At 40.7% G+C, this 22,741-nt stretch overlaps 1 protein-coding gene across 2 annotated transcripts in view; it reads left to right on the top strand.

Moving 5' to 3' along the window:
• LETM1 (leucine zipper and EF-hand containing transmembrane protein 1) overlaps positions 1 to 22,441 on the top strand; it is a 61,999-nt gene extending 39,558 nt beyond the window's left edge. The window contains exons 9-14 of one of the 2 annotated variants that reach the window (XM_042457660.1): positions 230 to 409; positions 2,652 to 2,807; positions 6,651 to 6,785; positions 7,909 to 8,099; positions 12,158 to 12,314; positions 18,061 to 22,441. In XM_042457660.1, the coding sequence (XP_042313594.1) occupies positions 230 to 409; positions 2,652 to 2,807; positions 6,651 to 6,785; positions 7,909 to 8,099; positions 12,158 to 12,314; positions 18,061 to 18,210 (969 nt within the window). In that variant the 3' untranslated portion in view covers positions 18,211 to 22,441. The remainder of the gene's footprint in view (positions 1 to 229; positions 410 to 2,651; positions 2,808 to 6,650; positions 6,786 to 7,908; positions 8,100 to 12,157; positions 12,315 to 18,060) is intronic. The other variant, XM_042457661.1, reaches the window with a different exon arrangement.
• Positions 22,442 to 22,741: the final 300 nt, after the last annotated feature.

Here is a 22,741-nt window from a genome sequence, read left to right as displayed (position 1 = left end):
TTTAAAAGTTGTATTAATAATTACAATTTTAATTGTAAGATTAATGAGTTTTTAAGAAATTGATATCCAAAAGGTACAATAATTAATATCATATAAAAGTCAGTGGTGTTGAATTAATTGGATTTTTTGTATATTGTAGAGTGCAGGGTTGATCTGCCAGAATAATAATCAGTCCTGTTGAATTTCCAATAACATTGGAACTGAAAGTGATATGAAATTTCTTTTTAAGGCCAAAGAAGCCCAGGTGAAAGCAGCAGAAGTGGAAGGAGAAAAAGTTGACAATAAAGCTAGACTGGAAGCAACCCTTCAAGAAGAAGAAGCTATTAAGAAAGAAAACCAAGAAAAGGAATTGGAAAGGCTTTCAGATGCAGCTGAAAAAGCCAAAGAGACCCTTCAAGTTGCTGAGAGGGTAGGCAATTTTTTAAAAGGCATCCATGTTGTTTCATGTTTTGCTCTGACTTTTTTGAAGTAGTTTTTTGTCCCGGAAATCACATCTAGTTTTTCCATTGTGACACAGCTTAAAGGGGAAACTCCATTCGAATGGACTAACAAGTCTTTCAGTCTGCCTTTCTTTCTGTGATTTTTGTTATGGGCTTCTTCCAAAGAGAGAAGTCCTGCAGAGAATATTCAATATAAACTGGTATTGATGGCTTACTTAGGAGGAAAAGAATTGGCTTGGGCATTGCTGAAAGCATTAACAGCTTTTCTTCCTCTTTCCTGAACAAAGTTCCAGTTACAGGCAAAACAGTGTGTCCTCATTCACCTTCCAAACATGAGAAACTGAGGAAATTTTGATGTATTGGAGGAAGACATCCTTCAAATAGATTGTCCCTTCCACTTGCTCCAATGGACAGGACATTCTGCCAGTTAGGTTTAAGCTGCCCCCTCCTGTTGTGAGAGAGCAACCTCCAGAAAATACAATTTGTTTTTCTGCCTGTATTCCATTTGAGTAATTTTTCCATGCTTCTGCAGACAACTCCTTTTTCTCCCTTTCTTGCAACTAAAAAAAGGGCTTTCTTTCTCTCTCTTCTTTTGTCCTTCCTTTCCCTTCTCCTGCCTCTCTGCTACTCCCGCTTTGACTCCAGTATGGCCATGCCGATATTTTATTGCAGGGAGAGATGAGGAGAGTGTTGGCTTGTTGAATGGAGGATGGGAAACATTGGCAATTGGGCTTTCTTTTCTTCCACAGTGTCCACCCATGTGTCACCTCCCTTGCCAGCCAGGAAGGAGCTTGTACACTACCAGCCAGGGATACTGATCTTCTCCCTTCCCTGCCATCTGTTATGGTTCTTGCCATCCCCAAAAACAAAAGTGGAAGTTTTAAAGGACACTACTACACTCTTTGCCTGGGTGGAATAGATGATCAAATTGGCAGCCATTCATGTCTTTTCATTTCTCCACGTGAAACATGAATAACACCCATCTCACCAGAAGGCATAGAAGATCTGAGTGAAGGGACACACACACTTGTCCTCCCTCTCTCTCCTGCCACTCCTCAGAGGAGGAGGAAACAGACTACTCAGTTGGCCCTCTTCCTTCTGAAAATGAAAAAGAGGAAGAGAGCACCCTAAATCCTGATGAGCCCTCCTCTGTAAGGCTGTGAGCCAGAAGATTTCTCTGTGCTACTTACTAAGGCTACAAAGATTATCCCCTCACCTTCCCAGACTTGCAGGATTGTGAGTTCCTGGATGGCAGAGAGTTAGACTGAATGGCCCTTGTTGTCCCTTCCAACTCTACGATTCTCTGAGCAGTGAATGCTACCATTGGGGACTGAGGATGTCTAAAGGGGCCACTGCATCAGCCTTAGATGTGCTTTTCCCCATCAGTTACATGGACGTGGTAAAACAGAAGTGCTTCCATTTATCAGGTTTAAAAGTTTTACTCTTTTCCTAGCAAGACCCTGACCAAGCTATAGATACTCCCATCTCTATACTTGTAGCTTCCAGTCAGAGACAAGGGCATGGATCCATCAGACCTTATATCCCCCCCTTACAACAACAATGTCCCCAGGAGAAAGGCGGGTTGTAAATCAAATAAATACATATATACATGCATACATATCAATCCTGGATTCTGTCCCCTGGATGAAGTTTCATTCAAGATCTTTCCAGTAGTTATTTCTTCCACCACCACCATCCAAAATCTCTGAAATGCCACATAAACATGTATGTTCCTTTGATAATGGGAGTCAGCTCCCCTCCAGGTCTAGGAGTACTCAGGTCGTGGCTTTTAGGTTCTCATCAGAGGGGCTGGTGTGCCCACTGCAGTCACATTCTGGTCCAAGGCAGGTGCAAGTTGCATATCAAGAAGCTGTGAGCGAGTCCTTTCCCCCCTAAAGGATATTCTTTTGGGTGGACCTAATTCTTCTTCTCTTCAGCTCTTCTCTTCAACTGTTCAACTCCCTGGAGATTTTCTGAAGTTTACTGTCCCACTACAGGGGACAGGTTAAACTTTATTGGCTGAATTTCCTGCCCATGTCTTCCTACCACTACAGAAAACAAGTGTTGGTACTTAATAAGTACCCAACCATTTGTAATTCATCTCTTTTTCACCCAAGAAGAATGTGTTAAAACTTAAGTTTGTAAGAGGAAACTCTGAATCATAATGTAAAGTGTATTTGCTTTCTTTATTTCTTTTTGTCGATCTTTCAGAAAGAGGTGGAGTCCACACTAGATCTTGATGCTTCTGCTGTGCATATTCAAAAAAGCCAAATAGCTCTTGATGCTGAACAAGAACTGGCAAAAGTGGATTTAACGCTGCACTCCGAGACACTGAAAGATACAGCTCCAGTATTGGAAGGCATTAAGGTGAATATTGTGCAGGGGTGGGAAAGAAGATGAATCTACATGTTTCAGTATAACTTATACAAAGGGAATGGTATAGTTCATGCTCACCCTGTGTCTAAAATAGTTAGCAAATAGACCAATTACAAAAGATTCAGATTCTTTCATCAGAAGTCAACAAGCAAGATCTTAATGTAGCCTTTGTTTTTGCTCTCAGTTAACGTTAAATACCTCAGTTAGTGAATGTTTCATTGGTAATCACCATTTTCATATCTGAAGCCTACTTTTAATTCCAATTTGAAATTATAATCTTTAGGACACATTTTAAGGAACGTTCCTTCTTTTTGCTTTCTCTAAGAAATGGTGAGCTGTCTGCAATAACTTTAACAGTCATTTCTTCTCCCCAAGGAAACTTGGGAATTGTTGCTGTGGGTGGGTGGGGAGGTAGAGATTTTGCATTTGCACTAAACCAGCAGTTAAGGTCGTAACTGTTCAATTGTGAAGCTCATTGGATGACCATAGGTAAGTCAAGCATGTGCCTTATACACCATCCTGAGGTCATTACCTTTTTCTAATATATACAAAAGCTATGTTAGTTTTTCCTGTTTATGATTTAACTTAGCAGAGCATATGTATCAGTGGTTCTTAATCTTTTCTTTATTAGAGACCTCCTTGAAACATTTTTTTACCATGGTCCCCTAAGTCTTAACTCAAGGTTTAAAACCCTAAACTGCATCAAATACTGTACTATACACCTTGACTTGGGTGATTGAATTGCTTTTTGCTCCACATGCGTGCTAGCTGCAGGAGAGAAAAGCAGGGAGGGTGAGCAAGCCTGCTGTGAAGCACGATGGCAGTGCCCAGCAGAAGAGGGGAGGGGCTCTTCTGCCTGCTGCTCTCCTAGGCTTCTTCGCTGCATATAGCACCTCCATGTGCGCCAGCCACAGGAGAAAGAGGTAGGAAGGATGAACAAGCCCCCCCAGAGAGGACACCTGCAACTCTTGTGGGATGTTTGCCTTCTTGCCTACAAATGTGGAGAACTTCACATGCACCAAGTGCTAGTTGATAGCACTCTGGAGCAGCTGGAGTCCAGAATAGCTACACTTCAGCATATTAGGGAGCAAGAGGATTTCCTGGACAGAACTAATGATCTTGGACGAGTACCACGCAGAGGAAGTTGCTGGGGCAGAGGAGGTCACTTCACATACACAGGAGGCAGACAGCTGGAGGAATGTCACATAGAGAAGTAGGCCAAGAAGGGATTGTTCTGGGAGCTTGCAGCTAGAGAATCGATTCAAAGCTCTTTCCCTTACCAAGAAGGGTGAAGAAGAGCAACGTGGACAGACTTCAGGGACAGAGCAGGGGAGCCTGTGAGTCCCACCAGAGGGAATAGTTGCTGCTAAGCCTCGGAGGAAGTCATAGTGGGGGACTCCTTGCTGAAGGGTACAGAAGCAGTGATTTCTAGGCCTGACAAGATGTCTCAAGAGGTGTGTTGTCTCCCCGGGGCAAAGATCCATGATGTGACAGAGAGGCTTACAAGACTGGTCAAGCCTACTGACCAATACCCCTTCCTTTTAGTACATGTGGGAACCAATGACACTGCAAGACAGAGCCTTCAGAACATCAAAAGGGATTATGAGGCGCTTGGTAGGAAGCTGAAAGAAATGGATGCACAAGTTGTCATCTCGTCTCTTCTGCCAGTTGAAGGGCATGGTCCAGGAAGGGAGAGGAAAATAGCAGATGTGAACAACTGGCTCTGCAGATGAGAACGATTTGGATTCTTCGATCTGCGGTTCCACTGTACCTGACAGCTCCATTTGTACAGCCCCAGGAGAAAGAGGCAGGGAGGGCAAGCAAGCCCCCTCCCTTTATGAACCCTAGGACATTTTGGAGGGTCCAGAAGCCTGCAGATAACAGGTTAAGAACTGCTGATACATTATTCACTGCATCTCTTTCCTGAGCAAAGTAGTGGTCTTACAGCAGCATTGTTTTTTGTGTAGAGCACTGCGGGTCCATTTTTCTTGGATACTACATGGGCTATCAAAAATATTTTTTAAAAAAAGGAAAAAGCTGAACTGGAGGTTGACTTCTGGTTTTGAAAACATCACTTTTCAATGTGACACAGTGCAGAGATGATGAGCAAGCTGCAGGCTATTTGAAAGGTGAATTTCCACATCTAGATGATTTCAGCCCAGGAAATTCATCCTTTTTATGGACAGAAAAGTGGCAGCCCAGTAAGTTTCAACGGCCTGAGGCTTGGAAAAACAGTTTGGGTGGAACATTAATGCAGCTCCAAGACCACACTTTGCCCACTCCTTGTGTGCTTGCATAAGTAGCCAGCCTTGTGAGACTGCTGAACAGGAAGATATGTAAATCTGGCTTTGCCATAAGAAGTGTTCTAGTTGACACCTTTCACTCGACTGCTTTCTCTGGTGGTACATCACTCTCCCCTCCAGTTGGCTGCCACTGAGACTTTAGTAGTAATTTCAGTAATATACATGTTGTGTAGAAGTAGCTCAGGAATGCTGACATTTGTTTATTAGTTGTTCTTGATTTCATGCTGCAAAGTTTGAAACATGGCAGTGGTGCCTGTTCATTCAGGTTAGGAATCCACATTATGTTACTAGAGCACTAAAGTTTTTAAACTGTATAGTGGAAATAGTAAAACAGTTTGTGTGCAAAATCTTTTCTATTAACTCTTAATTATTCTAATGTGCCCAGTAGATCTTATCTTGGTGTTTGTCTGAATGATTCACTACACCATCCTTTGACAGGTGGGCAACAATTGGTTTGAGAGGACCTTGGAGAGCTCCACCACAAATTATATTCTTATGCCCCCAAATGCCTCTGGACATCATGAAGGGCAGTGGTATTGAAAATGGTGGCAGATTTCTGGGAAAGAAAAAATTGACAGTAGGTGGGCAAAAATATATTACTGGTCCCTGGCACATTAGGGGGGAAATTAGTGATCCCCCTGATCAGATAAAATGTTAAGCACTGACCAGAAACACTGGATGTGATTAATTGTGCTACATTTGTGGTATCTCAGGAGTGGTTCAATTTCTGTATTTTAAAAAAAACCCTCTTTCCTGGGCCAAAAGCATCTTGAAGGAGGTGATAAAATTCCACTCACATAACTTCTTATGAGGGGGAATTTGGAGCCAAAATATTTCAAAACTTAAAAAAATATATTTTTAGTGGCTCTAAAGCCTCAAAATAGGCCTTGAGGATTGCATTCAGCATGCAGGTTGCACTTTCACCACCCCTGGCATTCGAAGTTATTTTTCTTGTTCTTGGGACTTGTGATAATGTACTTTCCCCCATCACTGTTAATTTAAAAGATTCATAGAACTTAAAGAATTCATTTGTCATTTAGTATAACTTCCTGGACAGCATGAGCAAACCAGAGAAGCAGAGAGTAGATGTGCTCCAAGAGAATTTCTAAAGGACAAGTAGCTCAAGCATGAAAGAGACATGAACACCTCTTGGTGGAAGTGAACTCCTTCATTATATTCTAGGTAGTAAAGGTACCATCTGCCATCTGATCTTGGAAGCTAAGCAGGGTCAGCCCAGATTAATATTTGGATGGAAGACTGCCGAAAAATAATTAGATGCTGTAGGCTATATTTGAGAGGAAGGAACTGGCAAAACTACCTCTTGAGTATTCCTTGCCTAAGAAAACCCTATGAAATTCATGAAAGCCATATGTTGACAGATGCCTTGAAGGCCCATACACACACTATACTTTTCAATATTTGTATAAACGAGCTGGATATTGAAAAAGTAAGAGAGACTTAAACCATTTTCTGGGAAAATCTTTGTTCCTGCCTTCTTTCACTAGCACTTTTTCATTTCCCTTTGCTTCAGGGTGAAGAAATAACCAAAGAAGAGATTGACTTGTTAAATGATGCTTGTACTAAACTGAAGGAACAGAAAAAATCCTTAACAAAGGAAAAGGAAGAACTTGAGGAGCTCAAAGATGATGTGCAGGAATACAGTGAGGTAAGAAATCACTAAGAGGTGGCTTAATCTAGTAATGTTAATTTTGTGCTAGGAAACTGCTTGTACTTCTGTAAAACTCACATCTCTAACAGAAAGAGATGAGTCATTTCACCTATCAGATAAGGGAGCAGTTCTCCGTTTGGATGTATCAGTTACTCTCAGGCGCATGTCTTATCTTCACTTTTGGTCAAAATGTTGCACAAATTAAGAGTATGACCTAGTTTATTTTATGGAAGAACAAAGTGTTCACCTTGCTTGCTCTCAGTAAGGTTCTCAGTATTTTCTTCTAATTTTAGCAATTTCTTCTCTAATTTTTTTGTGGGTTTTTTGGGCTATGAGGCCATGTTCTAGAAGAGATTATTCCTGACGTTTCACCAGCAGCTGTGGCTGGCATCTTCTGAGAATGCAAGCATGTAAGAGAGTGTGGTATATATACTGTTGGTTTAGATGAGGTGATTTTCATATTAATCTGTGTATTGTTCGGTTGCTGAATGGCATGGCCTACAGGATATCCATTTACTTAATGATCAATTGACTGCTGGGAATCCCCCTCACCTTGGGTGGTTTTCATTTGCATTTGCTGAGTCTTGATTTTGCTGTTTTTCAGGCCTGGTAGCCAAACTTTGGCCCTCTCCAGACAGGCCCTTTGCGGCGCATCCACGACTTACACATGGCGCGCGTAACCATTATGTTGCAGCTGCACAGCATCCATACAGAGCTGCGCAGCTATGCGCCGTTTGTGGCAGTTTGCGGCGCAGCAAAAAGAGCTGCTTTTTTGACCTCCTTTTCTGCTGTGCGGCTGCGCCGCACAATTTGTATGCTGCAGCGCAGCTGCGCAGCTGCGCAGCAGAAAGAGGTGCCGAGGAGGCGCTTCTTCTGGGCGGTCTGTACCCCGCCACTGTTTACTATAAGGGTTTCTCCTTTCTGTGTGTCACTGTTCCCTCCATTCAGGAATGTTTCCTGAACTAGCTGGGTGTATTTGGTAAGTCCTTGTCAAGGCTTTTCAGGGGACTGTTGGGAAGAAGAAGGAACAGGAAAGTTAGCATATGTGCAACCCATTCATTCCATATTTTTGAGAGGCCTTTGAAATTAGCTTTACAAAAACATTATGTTTGACCCTTAGGATTTGCAAGAGATCAAAGAACTGTGTAAGACTGGACAAGAGGAAGTAGTTGAAGAATCTAAAGCCAGCAAGAGACTCACTAAAAGAGTGAACCGAATGATTGGACAGATTGACAAAATTATTCAGGAGTTAGAGACAGACCAAAAAGTGGTGGATGGACAATTGGACAGTGGTGCAAGTCCTCCTATTGGGTAAGTGATAGGTGATATAAGTGAGAGAGACAATACTTGTAAGTATAATTAGTTTCGATAAAGGGGTTTTGGGTGTCGGTGTGTTTTGTACTAGAAAAACCTCTGTTTTACCTCTTTGGAATCCAAAACACTGTCAAGTATCTACCTCAGTTTCTGTAGACCAGTATCTTCAAAATATTTTTTGAAAAAAATATTAGCATATAAAATATTTTTCTCATGTTCTCTTTTATCAGATTTAACATAAATACGTTTTAAATATATAAGACAAAATCTGCAAAACTACTTAAACATTAAACTCATATAGGGCAAAATATTGTTTCTACATCTCTACTATTTACTAGGGCTAATGCATTTTAGCTGATTGCACTGATTAATTAAATTACTTCAACAATTAATTGAACCATCATTCAAGTGATGATAAAGATAATAGTTTTGTTTTTATGTGCCTTTATGTCATTTCCGATTTATGGTAGGTACATGGCAAGCACCATCTTAAAATCTGGATTGGTTTGTAATGATGCCTGCTGTGGTATGGAGATGTCAAAACAAAACAAGTATGGGTTTTTAAAATACATATTTTCCTTGTATACAAATGTAACAATACGATGCCCAGAAGAGTTGGCCTACAACTCTTCAGTCCCAGCCAGTGGAATAATGAGAGTTCTACTCCAAAAACATCTAGTAAGGATTAGACTGGGAAGGTTGGACTATAGACAATATTCTATGGAGTCTTTCATCTCATCTGAGTAATTTATTTAACTCCACCCTTAAGAGATCCTATGCATCTTTTCAACCATGTTGAAATGGTACAAACGGGTTTCCTTTTTAGTTCCTTGAGCATACTCAAGCAGCTACAAATTGGTAGGTTTTTTAAAAAGTAATTTATTCTTTCTTGAATTAAATGTGTAATATTTTCAATAAAATTCTTACAGACTTCAAAGAGGAAAGAAACATCAGTGGTCAAACCAGTAATGACAGACAGTATTGCCCCAGAACTTACACTAACAGGAAGATTTTAATTTTGACCAACTGAAGTGCTTATATGTACCATTAAAAACATAGTTGATATCTCACTACACTGTTACAATGCTATTATTCCACTTTTACTGCTATGGCTGCCTCCTGCAGAATACTGGGATTTGCTGTTTAGGGAAGAGCATTTAGAATTCTCAGCCAGAGAAATCTTAGGCTTTACTAAACTACAAACCCCAGAATGCCACCGGAGGCAGCCATAGCAGTAAAAGTGGAATAAGAGTGCTGTAAGAGTGTAGTGCAATATTATGAATACTGTTTCTAGCAGCACCTGATTTTCATAATTCATAAATTTATTTGTAAATAAGCAATTTAAAATATACTGCTCCTCATAATAGCATGGGGGGGAATAATAAATCATTGCCTCTCTATTGCCACTAACATTTCAACCATGTTCCAGGAATTACTGGCATTTCTTGAATGTCCTTAAAATTGGTCATAGAGGACAACTTTTTCCTGAAAGTAGTAGTGATGAGCATGTTGGCTTCCTCAGTCATCTGCAGCTAGCAGGTGGAAGTACTGAGGCAAGTCTGAGTTGGATTTAAATAGAATCATATTCGAAGAGACCGCAAGGGCCATCCAGTCCAACCCATGCAGGAAATCTAAATCAAAGCATCCCCGACAAATGGCCATTCAGCCTCTGTTTAAAGACCTCTAAGGAAGGAGACTCCACTACATTCCGAGGGAGTGTGTTCCACTGTCGAACAGCCCTCACAGTCAGGAAGTTCCTCCTAATGTTGAGGTGGAATCTCTTTTCCTGCAGCTTGCATCCATTGCTCTGGGTCCTAGTTTCTAGAGCAGCAGAAAACAAGCTTGCTCCCTCCTCAATGTGCCATCTGTTCAAGTATTTAAACAGGGCTATCATATCACCTCTTAACCTTCTCTTCTCCAGGCTAAACATCCCCAGCTCCCTAAGTCGTTCCTCATAGGGCATGGTTTCCAGACGCTTCACCAATTTAGTCGCCCTCCTTTGGACACGCTCCAGTTTCTCAACATCCTTTTTAAATTGTGGTGCCCACAATATTCCAGGTGGGACCTCACCAAAGCAGAATACAGTGGCACTATTACTTGCCTTGATCTAGACACTATACTTCTATTGATGCAGCCTAAAATCGCATTGGCTTTGGTAGGTGCCATATCGCACTGTTGACTCATGTTCAACTTGTAGCCTACTTGGACTCCTAGATCCCTTTCACACATAGTCTCATTCAGCCAGGTGTCACATCTGTGCATTTCATTTCTCCCCCCCCCAAGTGCAGTACCTTACATTTCTCCATGTTGATATTACAATGCAAGATAACAGTCAAATAGACTCATTCAATAACTAATTCTAACTTTTTTGTGCTTTACGACTGTAACTTTTGTGGCTTTTAGGTGGATGAGTTTTCAGTCTTGTTGTGAGATACCTTGAGTGTTAGATATGGGGGAAAGAAAGGGCAATTTAGCCAAATAAATAAAAAAAATACAACCATAGTGAAGACAGTGGGAGAAGAGAACTTGACATTCAATTCACTTTTTTTTATTCTCCATTTCTTTTCTGGGTTTACAGTGTTTTGAATTACTACAAGAAGGAGATGAACTATTTACGGAAGGATTAATAGATTTAAAGAAACAGTAACAAATGTAATAAAAATTAAAACAATTATGTATACTGTATATATACTTATACTCAGACAGAATAGCCAAGAAATCAGACCTGAAGTTAGAGTTTATTAGAAAATAGCTTTAGTGAAGATGTAGTATACAAAATAGAAATATTAAAAGAGAAAATAAAAAGGATTACAAATGAAGTCATAAATATTATTCTCATGCACAAGATAGGAAGGATTGTTTTAGTCAAGAGTGATATAATCTGTTTAGGTAGTAAATAGCAGATAGAAGGTAGAGTGTTAGAGTAGATGTTATTTGTTAGTTTCTGTGTCTTTGTATGTGTGTGAATTAGGTTAGACTTAGTTAGAGATGTCTTTAGTCAAATGTTTTTTGTGTTGTTGTGATGTATGAATTTTCAATAAATTTTTTTATTATTAAAAAAAAGAATTTAGAATTCCCCCCCCCCCCCAAAAAAAAAAAAATCCTGTTCTTTCTCTATGTTGTCTCAGGCCCTTCTGCAGAGTGGTGGAAATATACTGTTACCGAGGACTTCCATTCAGCCATAAAGCTCTCCATCCAAAATGTCAGACATTTTGTTGATGTGTGACTTTAAATTGCTTCTGACTAAAGCGAACCTATCATGGGGATTTCTTGGCAAGATTTTTTCAGAGGGTTTTCTTCCAGTGCCATCCTCTGAGGCTGAGAAAGTGTGCCTTGCCAAAGGTCACTCAGTGGTTTTTCCTGGCCATGCCAGGATTCAAACCCTTGGTCTCCAGAGTCATAGTACAACCCTCAAACCACTACATCATGGTGCCTCACTATGTCACAAACTTATTACAATTCTAATGTTTGTCTTAGAAGTTCAGTATTTTCCTCATTGTTTTTTATAGTTAAGTGGGATTGATTTATTAAATTGGCTGTTGTTGTATGCCTTTGTCACTTCCGGATTATAGTGACCTAAAACAACCCTATGACGCAGTTATCTTAGCAAGATTTGTTCAGAAGGAGTTTGCCTTTGTCGCCTTCTGGTGCTGAGAGACAGTAACTTGGTCAAGTTCTTGTTGGTTAAAAATAATTACTTTACAGATACTGCATAAAAGTTAATGTATTTCTGTTGCATTTAAGTTTCATTATAATTCATGCTGTTTTTAACATGTTGGCACCCACTATAAGGGAGATGTAACAAACCCTAATTTATTTTTTTGAGAACTAATGAGCAGTCAAATGATTCTCCCATATTCTGATACCTGAACGTGGTATAGTCTCAGGAAGGCATTCTGATCTATCTAGTGTTTCATTGTAACATTCCTGGGCTGGTTTAAGGTTTAGTTAATGATTGAATTTTTCCTCATGGAAACAAGTTATCTGGCTAGTACTACATTGTTGTGGGTGATTTTTTTTTTTTAATCCTTTTAGTAACTGCTTGCTGTATACAGGTTGTGTTTCCCATTTAGGGAGAATCTCATCAGCATCAGTGAGCTTATTAATGTGATGAAACAGATTCAGCAGATACCAGAAAGCAAACTGAATAGGCTTGCAGAAGCATTGGATGAAAATAAAGATGGAAAAATAGATATTGATGATGTTGTGAAGGTGAGTCTGCTTTTCATTTTATTTCATTTCATTTTATTTTTGTTTTTTGTTTTTTATTTATATACCGCTATTCCAAAGATCATAGCGGTGAACAGCAAGTAAGCTAATTAGCAAGTAAGCTAATTTGCCCCCAACCGTCTGGGTACTCATTTTAGCGACCTCAGAAGGATGCAAGCCTGAGTCGAGCTTGGGCCCTTTTGCTGGTCTTGAACTCGCAACCTTGTGGTTTTGAGTGACTGGCTGCAGTACAAGCATTTAACCACTGCGCCACCAGGGCTCCTTTTATTTTATTTTATAAGCTACCTTTCTTCAGGCATGGGACCTAAGGCAGCTTACAGACTGCTATATAATTGATGTTACATGATTTTAGAAGTCAGACATCTTTTATGCAAGTGCAATTCAGACTTTTTAAGGGCTTTTATTTAAAACATTTCTGTTTGACAGCTGGTTTTGATAATATTGTTATTGTATGTGGCAAGGGAGACATCCAGATGTGGGTTATCTCCCCAGGCTAGACAAATGTCATGTGATTAGAAGGAAGAGAACTCAGCGGCCTCTCTCTTGACTCCACACTCAGTTCCTCTCCTTGCCTTGCTTTTCTCTTGTTCACCAAGCTCCTGTTTGCCCTTCTCATTGCTTGTTTTGGTCTTTACTCCCTACCTTCTCTCTTACCCATTTCCATATAAAGACCAAAAAATTAAGCCCCTTTCTACCTTTTCTCTCTTTGCACATGTGGTTTTACCTCCCCCCCCCTTGTTTCAAGCACCATGGGAAAAGCTTTCTCTAAATCCTCCCAGCCCCTGGCCTCTGAATCATTGAGAACAGGGGATAAAGCATGTCAAGTCATCAAAAGCACCTACGTGGTCCTTTCTTGCCTCCTGCAGACCTGCTCAGCAACCCATATCCCCAGCTATAGCTCAAGCCTTGTTAGGACTGCTTCTTTAAGTCCCAGGGAAGAATCCCCAGACCCTGCAATCATCTCAGCCTCTCCTAGCCTCTACATTAGTCCCTGCTGTCAGCTTAGTGAGGCTGGAGAATGACTCTCAGGGAGGCAGAAAGAAGGAAGGAGAAGAGAATGAGGTCAAGGAGCTCCTTCATGGAGATTTGCAACATGATATGGAAACTTGGAAAGACCAACAGCAATGGTGAGAGTTTGCATGCGTGTTCCTCGGATCTTTGGCAACAACCAACATCACCACTCCATCCAGCATCTTCACAAGAAATATTATCCTCCTCTCACTTCTTTCTGCATTCCTTCTGCTTTAGCTCCTTCTTACATTTTCCCTGGTGGCCATTTTCTTTTTCTTCCTTCTGGTGGCCATTCACCTCCACCTTTTCCTGGTGACCATTTTGATACAAGCTCTTTCTATGGAATCGTTCTCTCTGGCAGCTTATGCCTTCAGGTTTGGCTCTCTTAATGAGGAAACTCTATCAAATGATCAAATTTGTAGTGGCCAAAAAACTTCAGCAATGCTTTTCATTCCCATGAGCTTCTCAGGATTCCAAGGGCCCTATGTACTTTCTTCCCCCCACCCCACCACAGGCCAAAATGCCTTCAGGCTTTCTCCTCCTTGCCTCTCTATAAATAACCCCTTCTCAGGCCACTGCTAACTCTTCTGATGAAATTTGGGTCAGCACTCTCCACATCCCAGACTTATTGTTCAGACTGATCTGAGCATCAACAAGAAATCTTAAATATGCACAAACCTAATTCATTTCCAGTTTACACCTCAGGAAGCCCAGTTCCACTCCTCCCAAGAGGAGGCAAATTTCTAACCACCCTTCCTGGCCAGTGGGATGAAGATTAATCCCCTTCCAACCTGGAAGTGGTGCTAAATTCTAGAGAGCATTGCCCATGACTACTCCTTGGAGTTCATCTGTAACTCTGGCCATTTACAGACAGGCGTAAAGTACGTCCCCAGGACGTACTAGGGTTAGGAAAGGGCGTCCATTCCGGACGCCCTAACCCTAGTACGTCATGGGGACATACAAAATGGTGGCGCCCTATACATATGGGCGCCGTCATTGGGACATCATCACCACACTGCCTCCAAATGGGGCACCACGGAAGTGACATCCTCACACCGCGCGAGGGCACCTGGGGCACCCTATTCGCAGCGCAGGAAGGAGCTCCATTTCGGAGCTCCTTCCAGGATTTGCAGCACTGGCGCAGCCTTTAGACAGCTGCGCCAGTGACGCAAGGCAGAAAGGGGCCAAGTGGCCCCTTTCTCTTCCTCCCCACTGCCATCGGGTGTCCTTGGGGCATGAAGCCCCAAGGCCACCCCGTTCCAGGCCGCAGGGAAGCGGCCTTTTGCCACTTCCCCGCGGCCTGGAAAGCGGCGGATCGGGACCTCAGAGGCTGCCACTGTGGCAGCTGAGGCCCCAATCCGGCGGGGAAAGGGCCGGATACAGGCCGCCCCTTTGGGCGGTCTGTAACGCGCCCTAGTCTCATGTTTTTTCCTTCTCCAGCATCCAAACTATCCCATGAAAAGCAAGCAGTTCTTGAACACATCTGGCATCTTGTTCAAATAGTCATAGAGCTTGTGCCTCAAAAAAGATCTTTCATGGGATCTACTCTATCTTTTTACTGGTAACCAAGTAGGGAGAGGATTTCTGCTCCATTCTGGACTTCAAGTATGTGAACAGATGCATAACGTGCAGGAAGTTCAGAAAGAAGTATCTTGAGACTGTTTGAAAGGCCATCTCCCTTTGTTAAAGCAACTACCGTTTTTGGTTCAGGGCTGGCTTTGGCCCCCAGAATGTTTACCAAGTTCATGATCTTGCTAGTGACCTTCCTGAAATTGCAAAAAATTCACCTGGATAGTCTACTCCACTTTCTGTTCCTCTCCAGTGATGAAAATATATTTCAGCCACCCTTCATTGCCTTACCAGTCACAGGATCCTAGTCAATCACAAAAGGAACATTTTCATCTCATCCAGAGTCCTCATCTACCTGGGAGCACCACTATACACCCCAAAGAGTGTGGTCTGTTTCTTCCAGAAAGAGTTCAGAAAATCCCCCAAATTCACCTGCAAATCTAATGTCTTTAGGCCTCCTAATATCAATAGTAACGGTTGTCCCTTCAGCCAGGTTTCATTCCAGACTTCAAGGGCCTTTTTCTGGCCAACATCTCTCCAAATATGAAGGTGTTTCTTATTTTGTGGTCCAATCCCTTCAGTTTGTGTAAGGATATTCTCTCCAAATATGAACGATGCCCATCATATGAAGGCTGCTCAGTTGGTACAAAGGCATTTCTCAAGAATGTTGTGACTACAGACACTAGCTGGTCTAGGGTGAGGGGCACATTTATTTATCCCACCGTTCTCCCAAAAATGAGATTTAAGGCAGTTTGTGAGGAATGCACATTATAGGGTAGTTGGTTTCCCCTGGAGGCTCAACACTATAGCTCAGAACAGTCTACCCAGTGCTGATTCACTTTGCCCCACTGCTGCTTCACTATGACATCGTAATCCACAGTGACAAGGTAGTTTCCACTCTCTCCATTTTGAAGCAACTCTCCTATTTCAGTGGGCTGAAGCACACATTCCCTCTCATAGCTCACCGCATTCTGCAGTCCCTCAACACAGAGGTAGGATTTCTCTGTTTGCAAATCCTGAACCCAGGGAAGTGGAGCCTAAACCCTGTTGTGTTTCTACAGGTAGACCACCTGTTCGAACCTCTCGTCAACCAAAAATGTGAAAATGCTCTTTCTTCACCCTTCTAACAATAGCCCCAGATGTCCTGAAAGTGCTATGACCCCCAGGTCTTCATTATGTCCTATTCCCCTGATAAAGGGGAAAGCTTTTCTGAAAAATCAGGCACAAGTGGGTTGAAATGGTGCTGATAGCACCTCACTAGTCTAGAAGACTGGTTTTCTGAGATCCTCCATCTCTCCCTTCAGGATGTGTTGTTTTTCCTGCAGATCTCTTATTTTCTCTCACTGGGTCCCATTTCCATCCAGGTCTAGGTTGGCCACATCTGGCCTCCTGGAGACTGAACAGAAATCATGGTGGTATAATCTGCCTTTTTTCTAATCCTTTTCTTTGGTGTGTGTGTGTGTGGTTTTCTCCTTTCAATTTCTTTCCTATTCTGGTTTGGCTATGATCCAGAACTGAGGGTGGAGCCAAGAGAAGAGGCATTGAATTATATTCCTCCTAATCACATTATCCTTGCCTAGCATGAGCAGCAGCATGAAATAAACCTTTTCCGATTGTCCCTTTCTGTTTACAAGAATGGACTTGCCAAACAAAATTTTGTATATCCAGATATAAGATGTTACATATGTTCACATTTTAATGAAAAAGGTTTGGATTCTAAGATGAGTTAATATGAAGAAGTTCAGAGAAGAAAGTTTCTCTTCTCTGCTGCCTTTACGTATCTACATTGCAGATAAGAGGTGGGGTCCTCCTGAGTAGAGTTGTTTGTCAGTGGTAGTGGGAGGAGGGGTCAGGAAAACTTCCTTCCATGAGTTGTCTTAAAATCAAGCTATGCTATGTTTTATGTGTGCTCTTCTCAAGATGGTGGAAGATTTCTCCAGTTTTCTAGAAAAGTAAAATGTGTCCCCCCTCCCCTAGCAGCCACAGTTGGACTTGAACAATATTTAGTCTGTGTATAAAGCACAATGGTTACATTTACTGAGCTATAGAAGTATAAGTTAATAATAAATACTATCCTACAAATGTTCAATTTTATAGTCTGCTTTGTCTTTTTGTCATTTGCCATCTTTCTTTTTACTCTTCTGTTTTATCAGTGTTTTGGAGACTGATATGTGCTTCATTGTACATGTTAACAGTAGACTTTTTGCCAGGGGAAGGATGGAGTGTTAGATTAGATGGACATTGAGGGCCTTGTCTGCACTGGTGAGGATACTCCAGAGGCAGCCCAGAGTATCCTAGCCCTGCAGTTGCCTCATCCCCCCCATTGCATTATATTTGCCTCCTTTTCTACACCATGGCTGCTGCCAGCACAATGTCCTACTGGGCTGCCTGGCATGTTCAGCCTTGGGGCTGTCGCATCTCAGATCAGAGTAAGGCACCCAGAGATAGGCAGATGCTGGTTACCTCATTCTGACCTCAGAACATGCAATTTGCAGGCAAAGCACAGCAGGATGCCCATGCAGACAGTTTTGAGATGCAGAAACAGAGCTTTGGATCTTCCCATAAGATCTGGAGCAATTGTGATTCTATGTACGTTTTTAAAATTTGTTTTAACACTGTTATCTGAACTGCCCACACCAGAACTAGGGTTTGGACTAGGGGTTGGGGGGGGGGGGGGAATGGAGGAAATTGCTTTCTAGAATTAGTTGAATCCTATGAGTCACTCACTTTTTATGTCCTGCCTTTGTTTATATTTTCCAAGAGGAATGTGTTGCTATAGATAGATGAGCTTGAAGATTCAGAATATGTAAGTCTTAAAAGACAGGCTGAAGAAAGGATAGGCCTACTTTTCCAGTATATTAATTGTAAGGTAAATCACGTTTTATCAAATTCCACACCGATTTCAGTATCCACTAACTGCAAAGAGAGAATCCTGTTAGTTTGGAAAACACCAAATTGTCTTTCTCAGTTATTATAAAATAGCAGGCACAGTGTATAGTGTAAAAGAACTTGTTGTTGAGGCATATTTCCCTCAAGTTTTTTTTCTTAACTTTTAGAGTTCAAAATATCCACAAATAAAGCAGACTTCATGCATTTTTATACATATAACATATTTTTTACATTTGCATTTATTTTTACATTTGTATAGGTGGTTGAACTGATTGACAAAGAAGATATTGATATTTCTACTAACCAAGTAGCAGAGATTATGTCACTGTTGCAAAAGGAAGAAAAGCTAGAAGAAAAAGAGAAGACTAAAGAAAAAGCTGAGAAGGAAGCTTTAGAAGTGAAGAATTAGTTTTTAGTCTATTCCAAGGTTAAGTGGCATGTATTGTATACCTTGTCCAGCACATACTTTTATGAGAGGATAAACATCAGTCATCTCTTGGCAAATCAGAAAGAATCTCTAATGAAACAAGTCAACTATCATTCCGTTACAGTTTTGAGCTTTTCAGGATTTTTTTTTCTTGTGGAATCAGGCACACACTTTCATATCTTGTGGTGATTCACTCCACTTCTGAATGTAAATTAGAAATTTTTCTTGCAATATTCAAGGAGTAAGGAACTTTCTTTTAAATAATATTATGTTTACTTGGCATGAATGTTATTCTCTTCTACTTGTAAAGGCATAAAAAGCTGTACACGAGTTCCAGTATAACCCCCCCCCAAAAAAAAAGATTTCTGAAGTCCCATCTAAAAACTATTGTCCATTAAGTATCCAGAGGAGTATGTGTGCTCATTCTGAAAGTGCCATGGCTGCTCTACTATATCATGTAATCTTGACTAATAATTTTGAAACTTTCATGTCCAGTATTTTTCACACACCCAAAACATCTCATCCAGTATGTTCATGACTAGCTTTTCCAGTTACTCAGCAGTACATACCTTTAGAAAAGAAGATGGAAAAGGAGATGAAATAATACCCAGGAAATTAATTCCTTGCATTCTTCTCCTCACCTATACTTTAACTGCCCCTCTCCCCCCATTGGCAATAGAATTTCTTGTAAAGAACACTGTCACTTTAACAATCACTACATAATCAGTAGTCTTACCATAATCTGTAGTCCTCCCTCTTTCTACAGTCCTCTCTTCCTTTGTTGGGGAGGTGGCCTTTTTGGCAGACGCAGTAATCCACTTTTTAAACAAAACCAGGTAGCTTTATTATTAGCAAAGACATAATTTGCTTCTCTTTTTTTGCTAAATCTCAAATACAGTTCAGTGTAATGAGTATATATGTATTTGGCTGAATTTGGAACTGAAATGTTAGTATGTAATAGGAACCCAGAGACAGTGGGATACATTACCATTTTCACAGGATGCATGCTATGGACCACAATGATTACTGAATTGCATTTATGATATGTGCTACTATGAAAAATGAGCAAAAGGGATCACAACTGTGTTGTCTCCATGTACTTGTACAATTTGGATTAAAGAGTATAGCTTGCAATGGGTAGCATGGCACATGACAATGTTATTTCAGTAGCACTTCATGAATTGTCAGTTTGCTGTGACTAGGTGCATATTTGTGAAGTGGATATTTGTGCACAAGGCATTTCTTCAGTTTTATGAAGGCTGTTGAACAGCACATTTCCACTTAAATCCAGTGTCAGATTTTAGGTTTCTATCTTTGGATATCACTGTCTTGGCTGAACAGGTTTTGCATGAGTAAGACATTGGAGCGGCTATGTGGTATTTGTTCTGTGTCTGTATGCATTATTTATGATTAACTTGAAATCAGAAATTAAAGATATCAGCAAGTTATTCACAATGTAATCTATGGACTTTTCAGGGTCCTTTTTAAATTAGCATTGGTTAGTATGAAACAACAACAGTACTCTCTATTGAGATGTGAGTTGCTGGGTTTGATTTTAGAATGGTTTTGTCCAAACACAATAAACCACCACCCAGATTTGGTTTTGCCATGCATCTAAAAACAATTAATAATAATAATTTTAATCTCTGTTCTGAGCAAAGAGACCCTGTTATAATCATAATGTTGTAATAATATACTAGATCTTGGAAGCCTTTCTACTCCAACTTGCTCACTTCCCTCATCCCAAACTAGCATTAATGGTGAGAATTTGCAATAGGAAGGGAAAGCCTCATTGTGGGCCCTTCAGTAAGACCACTGATTTGGCCATGGGAAGAAAGAGATACATCATTCACACATCTGTCTGGCCAGGTTTTGATAAGCAAAGGGAAGGAGTAGTTGCATCTCGGAGGAGTGCTGCTTTAACAGAACAGTCGTCACTTCGGATTCTCTGACTTCCCGTTTGTGGTCTTGAATTTCTGTGACGAGAAGCCAGGAGGGACAAAATAGTACATGTGGGAGCGCACAGCCATTGTTTTCAATGAGGGCTTGAATATTTGTGGTTTTCCGATTTGCGGGTGTGTGTGTCTAGAATGGATCCCCTGCGAATCGGGAGGGACAATTTTTTCTTCATTTAGGCTTATGATACAGAAGGGGCATACATACATGTGGCCATCTGTCAGGAATGCTTCGATTATATATTGGACTGGATGGTCATTGTGGTTTCTTTCAACTGATTTTATAGGAGTGCAAATTTTATAGGATTGCAATCTTGTCTATTGCAAGATTTACAACACAAAGTACACTAGATACTAAACATATTTTGTTCTTCTTTAAAAATACAAACATTTTCTTATGAACAAGCATTTGAGTTTGTTTTTAAGCACAAAAGTACAGTATATCCCATGATTCAGAATCAGATGCAGCAGAGCAAATCAGCCTGTGAGACTGCTGTATCCACACCTGAGACATTCAAACTGTCATTTGCAGGTGATGATTTTCCAGTGAGACCTTACTTTCTGTTCAGCTAACAGCAGTATAACGTTCTTGGTTACAATTACATTTAGGGATGGCAATGATGTGATTGTTCTCAGTAGTTTGTATTGCACATATGGTCAGAGGGCAGCTGGTTTCATAGAATTATAGAATAATAGTCAGAAGAGACCACAAGGCCCTCAATTCCAACCCCCTGCCATGCTTGAACTTAAGGAAGTTTGCTCCTCCACTGGTCATGACTGATCACCATGGGTAAGAATAGGGGGGAAATCCTCTTCTCCACCCCCTCCCACTTCTGAAGTCTACTTTTCCTGTTGTGCACAGTTGTGGTATGAAACGCTAGGGTTGATTAATATATGCTCCTGCTTTGTAGTGGAATAGAGCAGGGATAGTCAACTGACAGTGAACAAGAAATTGTTTATAAAGTGTTTTATCTGTAGCTTCCTTCCCTTTCCATTCTAATCAAGTGGGTTTTGCCCAGCTCTGAAGAAACAGAAAATCCTTTGAGGGAGTGAGGAATTAACCACATTCTAATTTTCAGTAAATGCTTGGAGAAGGGCAACAGTATTATATGGGGTAATTGTCTAAGAAAGCTTATGTTGCAAGCTCTTTGATAAATTTTCAATTTCACATAGATTATGTCTTGGTGACTATAATGGGGCTAAAGCACAATTAATTTAATCAGATCAGACCATTAATCCCTCTAAATCAGTACTGCTAAGACTGATTAGTAGCAGCTCTCCAGGGTTTCAGGTGGGAGACTTTCCTAGCCTTCCTTGGAGATGCTGGGAATGGAACCTGGGACATTTGGCACACATAGCATGTGCTCTACCACAGAAGCATGCCCCCTTGCAAGTTCAGGATAATTAAGGTGTGAGGGTAGTTACCAGGTGTAGGGCTCTTTGCCTGAAACCTAGAAGTAATTAGTTAAGATAACTACTTGCATATTTTATCCAAGAATGAAAATATAACTACATTGCAATTATAGCTTAACTGGGAATAATTGCACTCCTTTTATGATATGACTGTTACTTTTAGTTACTTCACTGGTTGAAGTGTGTGGCTTCACTAAATGATGGAGGAAGACTATCACATGGTTCAAGTATTAGCTCATGGTATGGCTTATGCTGCCGCCTTTTGTTTGTAGGTGTTGAGACAATGATAAGGTGGATGGAAGGAGAGATTATTCTATTCTAAGGGCCAATACTGTTCAGATGCTTGAGATAAATTGAATTGCTGTTTAAAACGACAACTAGAAAAGCAACAAACTATTTAGGGGTGTTGGAATTACAATTGTAATTCATTTTTAAAAGTAGCCTTCTGGGGTCTACTTTTGTACTGACCTCAGATCAACATCTGTACATTCCCAGAAGCAAAGGAAAGTTTATTTGCCCAGATTGCTTATTTCTATTATATTGGAGCACTAGAGCACTCTCTGTTATACTTGAGTTCCCACTTATGAATGGGGGTGTAATTATGTTGGTTGTTCCAAATACAGGAGGCCCATTGAAGCAATTGCTGAATAATAACAATAATAAGCCAACACTTATGCAAATACCATTGATTCAGTGGGTTTACTCTAGTTTATGAGTGATTGAGAGATTGTTTCATTTTCCAAGTCTGCCGACTTTAAATTTCTATTCCCCACAGAATAATTCATAGTCATAGTATCTATTCCTGTATATTGCTTTGCATCCAATTTTAAAATAAATCTTTTTTTTTTAAAAAAAATCTACAAGCTCTGTGATTAGGCACAGATCTTTTATCAGGTCAGAAGAGTGTATCTTTAACTTGTTTACAATTCTGGAATTGTGGGGCACCCATTGCAAAATATTTTGAAGGACATTCTTTAGAATTGACAAGAGGTGTACGTTATGATAGTGGGACAGCTGTATCAGATCACAAATAGAATCATAGAATCAGTTGGAAGAGACCGTAAGCCATCCAGTCCAACCCCCTGTCATGCAGGAAATCTAAATCAAAGCATCCCTGACAGATGGCCATCCACCCTTTGTTTAAA

Source organism: Sceloporus undulatus, chromosome 3 (assembly GCF_019175285.1).
Source record: "Sceloporus undulatus isolate JIND9_A2432 ecotype Alabama chromosome 3, SceUnd_v1.1, whole genome shotgun sequence".
Lineage (NCBI taxonomy): Eukaryota > Metazoa > Chordata > Lepidosauria > Squamata > Phrynosomatidae > Sceloporus > Sceloporus undulatus.
Note: the sequence above shows the minus strand (reverse complement) of the source record. Positions and strands in the feature narration are given on the sequence as shown.